General features: G+C 38.9%; 1 protein-coding gene across 1 annotated transcript; it reads left to right on the top strand.

Moving 5' to 3' along the window:
- Nucleotides 1-1,162: 1,162 nt before the first annotated feature.
- riok2 (RIO kinase 2 (yeast)) lies at nucleotides 1,163-10,569 on the top strand. Its single transcript, XM_036598900.1, has 10 exons — nucleotides 1,163-1,351; nucleotides 1,548-1,686; nucleotides 1,813-1,929; nucleotides 3,013-3,188; nucleotides 3,818-3,906; nucleotides 4,457-4,648; nucleotides 4,878-4,970; nucleotides 5,083-5,502; nucleotides 5,989-6,085; nucleotides 9,628-10,569. Exons 1-10 carry the CDS (start codon nucleotides 1,286-1,288, stop codon nucleotides 9,787-9,789), a joined length of 1,551 nt encoding a protein of 516 aa, XP_036454793.1. The 5' UTR covers nucleotides 1,163-1,285; the 3' UTR covers nucleotides 9,790-10,569.

The following is a 10,569-nucleotide window of genomic DNA, read 5'->3' as shown; positions in this document are numbered from 1 at the left end:
TGGTGGTCTGTTTTAATTATGTATTCTGTTACTGATCTTGAGCATCAGCTGTGATAGAAGAGATAATCATATGGTCTGAAAGTGCTGCACTACCTTTCAAGATGCTGAAATGAAGGCATACTTCATTTTTCCCTTCATTTTTTCCCACAATAGAACAAAATTGTTCAATCAATGTCTGTTCAATCTGTAGACTGTATTGTCAGCTGAAATGTGTTTCACTGAGAGCCCAATGAAAGTGCATTCTGTAATTCATGGAAATATGTAAGTGCATTAGGTTTAAGAGGCAGCACTTTAATAAAAGAATCAGCATTTCTTGAGGAAATATATACTTCATAGAAGAACTGAATTAGTCCAAGTTCTCTGCTGAAGTCCTGCGCATATTACCAAAAGGCACAGACCTTTAGTATATATATTTTTTTCTTTGCTGAGGCTTCAGATTCTGCTAAATTGTCTTTATAATATCTTGGAATTTTGTGTTTAATTATATATGGTAAATGATTTGGTTTCACATAGGAAAAATTACCTGTAAAAATCTGTAATTTTTATTTTAGTATATTTTTGTATCCAGAAAAGCTGTGTGGCCTACACAAAAAAACAGGGTTCTTCACGTAAGAGAATGGTTTTTGAGAACTATGAGTTCTATATAGAACTCAATGCCATGCTTAAATGGTTCTATATAGCACAAAAAGGTGTTCTTCAATTGTTACAAGCATGACATGATGTCAATAGCAGACCCTTTTTGGTGCTATACAGAATGCTTTTCAAAAAGGTTCTAGATAGAACCGTATACAACACATTCTCCATCACTCTGAAGAGCCATTTCACCATGCAGACAACCAATTATGCATGAAATGTTCTCTGTAGAACTCATGGTTTTAAATAGAACCCTTCTGTTTCCTGAAGAACCCTAGAAGAACCATCTTTAAGAGAGTACAGCATAGACTAGTGCCACAGAGGCTGCAGCCGTTGGTCCGATGCAGAGCTGGAGACCAAATAAGAGAAGGCTTTCCGTCGTTTTTGCATGTGTAGAGACTCACTCGAGGCTTTTGATACCGTTTATTGGACCCTGTTTAATATTAGTCAGTTTATTTCAGTGAACATTTAACACGTTAATAAACTGCTCCAGTCCAGTAGATGGAGGTAATGCGCTGAACAGGTTCACTAACACGGCTGGGAGACTCGTGTCAGTTCCTCCTGTTTCCAGCATGTGTTTTGGTCGAGGGCTGTACAGAAAGTGTCATTAACAACAACAGGAACGGTTCTCAGCGTCTCTTCTTTTCACACGATGGGGAAACTGAACGTCGTTGTGCTGAGATATCTGTCTCGGGACGACTTTCGGGTTCTAACGGCTGTGAGTATCACTTCGACAGCTTGTTTAACGCAGGTTAGCTAGCTAGCTAACCGGCTAAACTGCTAAGCTAAATGGTTCAGTAAAAGTGCCGTGGTCATTTACCACACATGTAGCTTAAATGACTTAATTATGAAACTCATTTAAGCCTTTATTTCGTCGTGAGGAAAAAAAAATCTGTTTTTATACTTTAATCCAGGTGGAAATGGGCATGAAGAACCACGAAATCGTGCCAATGAGCCTCATCTCTTCAATTGCTAGCCTCAGACACGGAGGCTGCAATAAAGTGCTGAGGGAGCTGGTCAAACACAAACTCTTGGCTTACGAGCGCACCAAAAGTAAGGAAACCAGTCCGCTGTCAGCTTTCAAAACGTTGTCACGGGTTCACGACGTCTGTACAAATCTCATGTTGGTCAATTCAGTTGAAGTTAATGTCAATGTTGATTTGTTTTTCTGTTTTCTAGCTGTACAAGGATACCGCCTGAATTATGGCGGCTATGATTATCTGGCTCTGAAGACCTTGTCATCCAGAGATGTCATTCTGTCTGTTGGGAACCAAATGGGTGTCGGCAAAGAGTCAGGTTAGCAAGTGAATCAGCCTCCTATACACTGAGCGGACATAACATTAAAACCACCTCCTTGTTTCTGCGCTCATTGTCCATTTTATCAGCTCAACTTACCATATAGGAGCACTTTGCAGTGCTACTTTTACAGACTGTAGTCCATCTGTTTCTCTGCATGCTTTGTTACTCCCCTTTCACCCTGTTCTTCAGTGGTCAGGACCACCACAGAGCAGGTACTATTTGGGTGGTGGATCCTTCTCAGCAATGCAGTGACACTGATGTGGTGGTGTGTTAGTGTGTGTTGTGCTGTTATGAGTGGATAAGACACAGCAGTACTGCTGCATAAACACTGTGTCCACTCACTGTCCACTTGGCGTTTTGGACCACCGTGTAGACATGAAGTCAGAGACAGTTTATCTGTTGCTGTACAGCAGTGCTGTCAAACTCAACCCCTTAAAAGACCATATTAAAAAATCTCAGCAAATCTGTGGGCCAGCTGTTTTTATTTTATTTTTACTTAACATTTTGCTATGATCCGAACAGGCAATTGTTTATTTAAAATATGTCAAAACTGCAACAACAAAATAGGCATTGAATACTGATTAAAAAACATTGGTACCTGACCTCACTAATGCTGTAGTTGCTGAATGTAGTCAAATCCTCACAGCAATGTTTAAGCATCTAGTGTAAAGTTCTCCCAGAAAAGTAGAGGCTGTTACTGCAGTGAAGGTGAATCTCCTAATAATACCCTCTCTGGAAGAAATGTTGGAGGAACAGGTGTTTGCATTCTTTTGGAGCATGTAGAATCCATCAAGGTGATGAAGTTTGGAAGTCACGCATGTGAAGAGGACTGATTTGACTGAAATGACATGCTCAACACTTGCCACTGGCTTATCTCATGGATATTTTTTCTCTGCGGTCCAGATGCCTCTCTTCAACCTTACTGGTCAACTTGTATTACTTGTACTATAACACCACTATGTGATGTAGATCAGGGGAGCATGAGTCTTCCTGTTGATCCTTGGTTTCTCTATGTGTTTCTTCCTATACAAATGAAATTGTAGTGAGTAAGTTTTGAAACCGTTTGTATTTCCATGACAGATATTTACATAGTTGCAAATGCTGAAGGGGAGCAGTTTGCTCTGAAACTCCACCGGCTTGGAAGAACGTCTTTCAGGAACTTAAAGAATAAGCGAGACTACCACAAGCACAGGCACAAGATGTCCTGGCTCTACCTGTCACGGCTCTCTGCCATGAAGGAATATGCATACATGAAGGTAATTACCACATGCTCGTTTTCTAAAAAACACGCTAGTTGTGATTAGTAACTGTAATTAGGTCATTAATTGTAACTGTAATGTGTTGACTTTTAGGGAGTGTGTGTAAAGGGCATGAAGTCATCTGTGCAATCCAACAGTATATGCACAATCCATGTCCATTAACTGCATTGAATTGTATATCTTAACTAGGACTGGGACCTTTTATTGATCATCAATCGTTCATTTTTTGCATAGTCATTAATTCTCAGTAGAAGTCAAGAAACCAATAGGTAGAATTGATTTTTACTTTTTGTATGTTTTGTGCGTTTTGCATTCTGTTATCTGAAACTCTAGCTTGAGGTCCTTACATTAAAAGTAGTGGACAAAGTACAGGAGAATCCATGAAGACATAGCTCTGATAAGAAAGATGGTATTTATATTAACTTGTATGTGTTTTGGCCATTTTTTGGCCATTTTTGGACATGGTGTGAATCTGGCTTTAGTAGTGATAATAATTATACAAATATTAATATTTAGCAATAATTTCATCCTGATTTTAAAAGTGTTTTTCTCCCAGCCCTAATTTTAATAATCTGCATTAATTTTTCCTGGAACACGTTATTTAGTGGTTGGTTATTTTCTCACAGGCACTGTATGAACGGGGGTTCCCTGTTCCAAAGCCAGTGGACTACAATAGACATGCAGTTGTTATGGAGCTTATAAATGGATATCCTCTGTGAGTTGACTATTTCTGTTTTTTTTCCATAAAAATGCAAGGAATAAATAGATAATACAAAATCTACTTAATGTATATCTGTATATATGGTGTGACTTAAGAGCATTTTGAACCTGTAATGCATGATCTGTTGTTTAACAGTGTTTGAACTTTCTAGTCTGTAACAATTTTTTGTTTAAGCACTGACCCCTCAGGGGAAAAATAATAAAATACAAGAAAAATAGTTGGGTATAACACTTTACAGAGTAATTACATCTTTGTTAGTGATTATTATCGTTAGATGAGAGTATTTTCTGGGAGCTTGGAGCTTCCAGAACACAGGGGTTTAAGTATGCCGGCAGAATATTTGAGATTTAAAATTTCTGCAGACAAATAACTCAAGTTTGGCTTTGGAAATTCCAAAGTCTACAGTGAATGTCTCCAAAAAATACTGACTAAAAATAGTTGAATTTATAATGCAGAAAATTGCATTATGAATGAAACTTTCAAGAGTATTGACTTTTGCATGGCACAGTAGAAAGAAGCTTGACTGCTCTTTTCATTTTTACAGGTGTCAGGTGCGAGAGATTGAAGACCCTGCTTCGTTGTACAGTGAGATCATGGAGCTGATAGTCAAACTGGCCAATCATGGTCTGATCCACGGAGACTTTAATGAGTTCAACTTGATGCTTGATGACAGTGATCACATCACAATGATAGACTTCCCACAGATGGTGTCCACTTCTCATCCAAATGCAGAATGGTGACTTACTTTGGCACTTCACGTGTTCTACTTTTTAAAATTCAGATAAATTTATTAATACCTTTTGCTGCTTATTTATGTGCAGCTGGAAAATACTCTCAGCACTGCTCAGCTTGGGCTTTGAAATTCAAATCTATGCTGCCAGCTTATTCTTTTTAAAGGCAAGGAAATGGAGCAAAGCTATGTTTTCCTTATATATAAATTATGCCTTTTCCCAAATTTCTTCCAGGTACTTTGACAGAGATGTCAAGTGTGTTAGAGATTTCTTCATCAAAAGATTCAACTATGAAAGTGAACTGTATCCAACATTCAAAGATATCAGGTGCGTTCTTAATTTTAAATGCATATTGTAGTAGACAGGTCGATGGATCATGACCGGTTAAGTGCATGCCTCTTTTTTGATGCTGAAGTTGTTTTTCCTCTTTGTTGTACAGAAAGGCTTGCTCTCTTGACGTGGAAATCTCAGCGAGTGGTTACACCAAAGAGCTGCAGCAAGACGACCAGCTTCTCCATCCAGTCGGTCCAGAGGGTGAAGAGAGGCTGAGTGGAGACGAAAATGACGATGATCCTGGATCACCAGAGTCTGAGGAGCCCATTGACATTGAGGAATACAGACATGCTATGCTGGAACTTGAGGGGCTGAAGACTGGTGAAGAGACTGTGTCAGGAGAGAAGAACCCCGAGGAACATGAAGAAACTAGCTCAGCGAAGGACATCTGCCCTGAGGACGTTAATAATGACGTAGTTACAGACAGTCCCAAAGACTTGAAGAGTGATGAGGAGCTTGAGAATGACGATGAATGCCCAGATTTGGTTGATCTTTCAGCCTGCAACAAAGAATTCAGGCCTTTTAGGTAATTATACTTCAGTGTATAATTTGTTATATATACTGTATAAAAAAAAAAGCATCTGTTAATGCATTTGTTCAACTGGCGGTGCTTAGTGTACAGCTTAGATGATGGTGCATGTTTTAATTTTTCTAGTGCCCTGTCTTATAGTAAGACACGTGTGTATGTATGTTTACACACACACACACACACACACACACACACACACACGCATGCAATCCATTGGCTATTCTGGTTATTAAATAAGCCATTGAACGTTCAATGTATTTGTGCAGTCGATAGAGAGTAGGTAAGCACATCAACATTCAACAGGTGTCATAACCAGTATATCTTATCTAATCAGTCTTGTGCAATCTACACATGTACAGGAGTCATGCTCTCTGGTCTTTTGTGCCCTTTAGACATATTTTCCTTCCGTTTATGATTTGCTAAAACTCTGAAGGTTTGCCTAGCACGTTAGCTGATTGTGTTTACATGTTCCAAATCTTGCAGAGATCAAGACAGCCTCCTCCATGTTAATGAACACAGGCAAAGAACAACCAGTGAATCTTCCATTGGAAGTGTTGCTAGCTGCTCCACAATCCCACCAGTAAGTATAAACATTTCTTTTGCTTTGGTGTGTAAGTATTCTGAATGCCTTTTTAACAAATGTTTTGACATACAAAAAACAAGTTGGGACAGTATCTGAAATGCTAATACAAACAGAAAGCAGTGATTAGTATTTTGAAAATGGTAGAAAAACACAATATTTGATGTTTTACCATGTGAATTTATTATTATTATTTTTTTGTAAATATACGCTTATTCCAAATTTGATGACTGCAACACATTTCAAACAGGAGCATGTTTACCACTGTGTTACATCACTTTTCCTTTGAACAGCACTTAATAATCATTTGGGGACTGAAGACACAAACTGATCCAGTTTTGAAAGCACAAGTAGTTGCCATTCTTCTGTTACACACATCTTCAGCTGTTCAGCCGTACAGGGCTTTTATCATATTTTGAACTTAATAAGACACATGTTTTCAATAGCACCCACACTCTTTGATTGCGCAGCCATGCTGTTCTAACTTGGTTTTGTCACGCTGAAATAAACATGGATGTTCCTAAAAAAAAGACATCATCCGGAAGACAGCATATGTTGTTCCAAAATCATTGTTGATGGTGCTTCCACAGTTTAATATTCCTCAGTACCATGACAGCCCCTGGCTTTCAAGTTTTACACTAGTAAGAATCTAGATAGTCCTTTTCTTCTTTGGCTCAGAGAGCACAAGATTCATTATTTCCATAAATAATCCGAAATGTTTCCACAGTGTTCCTAGTCTTAAATTGCCCAGTCCCAACTTGCCCATTTTGCCGGCATCAATTTCAGAATGAGCGTAAAGTAAAAAACATCTTTGTACTGTTGTACTGTTTTTGTTTAAGTACAGGTAGATTTTATAGATCTACTTAATAAATCTGCTTTCTGTTTTTATTTGCATTTTACTTACTTTTTGGAGTTGAGTTTGTATTTCAAACTCAGAGGCAGAGATAATCTTAGAATGGCGAAAGCTCCAGAAGTGAGATCATTGCGCTTATACTCGATCTTAAGGTTTGATTTTGAATTTTTTTTTTATTATATATCATACATTGATCAGGCATAACATTATGACCACCTCCTTGTTTCTACGCTCATTGTCCATTTTATCAGCTTCACTTTCTCTGCATACTTTGTTAGCCCCCTTTTACCCTGTTCTTCCATGGTCAGGACCCCCATGGACCCTCACAGAGCAGGTACTATTTGGGTTGTGGATCATTCTCAGCACTGCAGTGACACTGACATGGTGGTAGTGTGTTAGTGTGTGTTGTGCTGGTACAAGTGGATCAGACACGGCAGTGCTGCTGGAGTTTTTAAACACTGTGTCCACTCACTGTCCAATCTATTAGACACTCCTACCTTGTCAGTCCGCCTTGTAGATGTAAAGTCAGAGACGATAGCTCATCTGCTGCTGCACAGTTTGTGTTGGTCATCCTCTAGTCCTTCATCAGTGGTCACAGGACGCTGCCCACAGGACGCTGTTGGCTGGATATTTGGTTGGTGGGCTATTCTCAGTTCAGCAGTGACACTGAGGTGTTTAAAAACTCCAGCAGCGCTGCTGTGTCTGATCCACTCAGACCAGCGCAACACACACTAACACACCACCACCATATCAGTGTTACAGCAGTGCTTAGAATGATCCACCACCCAAATAGTACCTGCTCTGTGAGGGTGAAAGTGACAGACAAAACGACAAAGTGCACCTATATGGTAAGTTGAGCTGATAAAATGGACAATGAGCGTAGAAACAAGGAGGTGATCATAATGTTATTCCTGATCTGTGTAGGGCTATGATATGGATAAAATACAGGGTTGGGAGTGTTACTTTAAAAATCTATTCTGATACAGATTCCTGATTACCTATTTAAAAATGTAATCTGTGACACAATGAAATGAAGAGAGGAGGAAAATGATGCCATCAAATCTTTTTAACTGGAATTCAACTGAACACAAGTCAAACAGGAAAGCTGCACTGCTTTATAAAACAGAATTATAGATGATCTGTGATTTGGGGCAGATTTACTAATATTTTGTGTTAAAAATGGGCTGCGCAATTTGCTAAAAAAGGCAAGGACTCTTCAGCGCTTGCACTTTTGCCTCTTCGCATGTGCATGTACAGGAGTTTTCCTTTCAGAGCACAAAATACTCTGAGGAGATTATTATAATAAATCATACAGTTCCCAAACAAGCAGGAAGCATTCAGTGAAAGTGACAAGTATTTTACAATGGCTTCCACATGAATTCCTAATGCACTTGGTACAAAACTCAAGTTCAGTTTATCCCACCAGCCGAAAATGAATGTTTCAAAATCAAAGGTAAATAAGTACTTAGTACTTGAATTTTTAATGTATTTTGTCAAAATTAGGGTGGGCGGTATGACAGTGTTAAGTTGTACCTCAGTATGTAAAAATGATGGTGTTTCAAAATTATGACGTCAAGATTTTATTCTAAAAATTGTCTAAACAGATAAATAAACACATTCCACACAATAAGATTTTAGACGCCAGAAAAAACCCAGAAAAAGTAAGCATGATAGCAGCTCAGCCATGGCAAAGAGCTACATGTATCAGAACTGCACATTCTCTTTTTCTATAAACTTGTAAGTTGTCCTCTAAACGGGTGTCACTTTAGTATCATTTAGCTACAACTAAGCCTGTGCTGTGGTATGGCATGTTTGGCGTGCTAACTAAGTTCTCTGTAAAACACCACAGAACAGGTTCAAGTTTGGCTTAATGTCACTCTACTTTTGCTCTCTCAAACATTTTTGTCATCTAAATTTGTGTCAGCAGAGCACAAATTTTCAGACTCAAACCTGCATTGTGATGGGTGGCACTGTTAACGCGCCAAGCTAACATAAAGTTAACTTTACAGATCCAAACACCATATAACAGGTTTAATTTCACCTTTCTGTGTTATGTCTGCTAAAAGGCCTATACTGGCTCATATTGTGGAGTAGTGCTTAGAGTTCGATGATGATGATGATGGCATTAATTTCACATGAAAACTAAGTGGGAGCTGTTTGGCTTAGTCACAAATAATGATAGTTTACACGCATTAACATTTTGCACCCATCATTTAAGAAGATTAGTGAAAGATTTACAGCCAGTCAAACTGTGGAATTTTAAGTAGCAGCAAATGGGATTAAAGGATAAATTGCTGCCTAGTAGATTCAAAATTCTAATCGTGACCAAAATACAGTAAAACGTGTATTTAGAAGTATTCAAGTTTTCTTTTTCAGTAGATGAGTACATGGACTAATGGTACACAGTCATATTTCTTTTGTACTGAGAGGGAAAAAAAGTTTTTTCCTCTTTATCCTTTTCATCTTAGTACATCTGTGTTTTTAGCAGACACTCATGCAAATGTGAAATATAATAGAATGTGAAGCAAGTTAGCATAATGACGCATTTATTACGAACGTATCATAAAAATGTATGTGATACATCGTCCCACTGTCAACTATGTTGGAAATACCATTTAGCACAAAGTGAAAGACACATTGAGTGTTCTCTCTGCAGTTTGTTGGTGAATTTGGGTGTTCTCTTTTTCAGACAGTGATCAGACAGAAAGTGAGGAGACAGCTCACCAAACAGCAGAAAGCCGCTCAGAGACGGCGCCTTCAGAAAGGGGAGGCCAACCTGGTGACCAAGGAGAGGCGAGAAAACCGGAACAACATCAAGAGCAGCCTGGAGGCGGCCCAGTTCTGGGGCTGAGGGTGTTTGGGATATGCTTGTGCAGACTGAGCTTTGTTTTGGAGGAAATTCTTGATAGGAAATACTATGAGGGTTCCTTACCAGAGATGAAAGACAAGCCTTAACTTCATGGCACACTGACCCAGCATTCCCTAACAGATATTCTAATACTGGAAGTTGCCTTTATACCAGGGATGCCCAGCCCTGGTCCTGGAGAGCTTCCATCCTGGAAAGTTCAAATCCAGGACAGCTGTCGCTAATATTCAGATGCCCCTGAAGGCCTTCATTAACTGTATCAGGTGTGTTTATTAAGGCTGGAGCTTAAACTCTGCATGGTGGTAGATTATTAGAGAAGAGCTTTAGTAGTGTATATTGTTTATTTAGGGTGGAACAAGGCAGGAGGATGCTCTGCACTCTTGTGTTTTGTTGTATAATACTGGGTGCAACTGGACTTCAACAACGAGACGTTTGGCATCCATGACTCAATTTTGTCGCTGCTCTATTAAAAAAAAAGGGCGGGGGGATCCAGTTTGCTGTCTACCATTTACCAGCATTATAGTCTGATGTGAAACACCTACCCAGTGTTTGAATTTGTTTGTGTTTGTTGGGGAAAGCTTGGTCAGTATGCTCTGACCTTTAAGTCCTTTTTTCAGAACTGACCCTTGAAGAATTTCTTTAGTGGGACCTGGTATCCTCATGTATCTATTCAGTTGTATATGAAATTAATAAACATGCTTTGTTGAACTTGTTGTAAGGTAAACACTAAGAAGAATGTTCTTAAATGCAATTCTTGAAAAAGTA

Source organism: Colossoma macropomum, unplaced genomic scaffold (genome assembly GCF_904425465.1).
Source record: "Colossoma macropomum unplaced genomic scaffold, Colossoma_macropomum, whole genome shotgun sequence".
Lineage (NCBI taxonomy): Eukaryota > Metazoa > Chordata > Actinopteri > Characiformes > Serrasalmidae > Colossoma > Colossoma macropomum.
The sequence above is the reverse complement of the archived record's forward strand: the minus strand, read 5'-3'. Positions and strand labels throughout refer to the sequence as shown.

Bases quoted from the DNA above. Each gene is read 5' to 3' on its own strand.
- riok2 (XM_036598900.1), top strand. From the start codon at position 1,286: ATGGGGAAACTGAACGTCGTTGTGCTGAGATATCTGTCTCGGGACGAC. The intron at 5,503-5,988 runs GTAATTATACTT...CAAATCTTGCAG, and splicing joins AAAGAATTCAGGCCTTTTAG to AGATCAAGACAGCCTCCTCC. The intron at 6,086-9,627 runs GTAAGTATAAAC...TCTCTTTTTCAG, and splicing joins GCTGCTCCACAATCCCACCA to ACAGTGATCAGACAGAAAGT.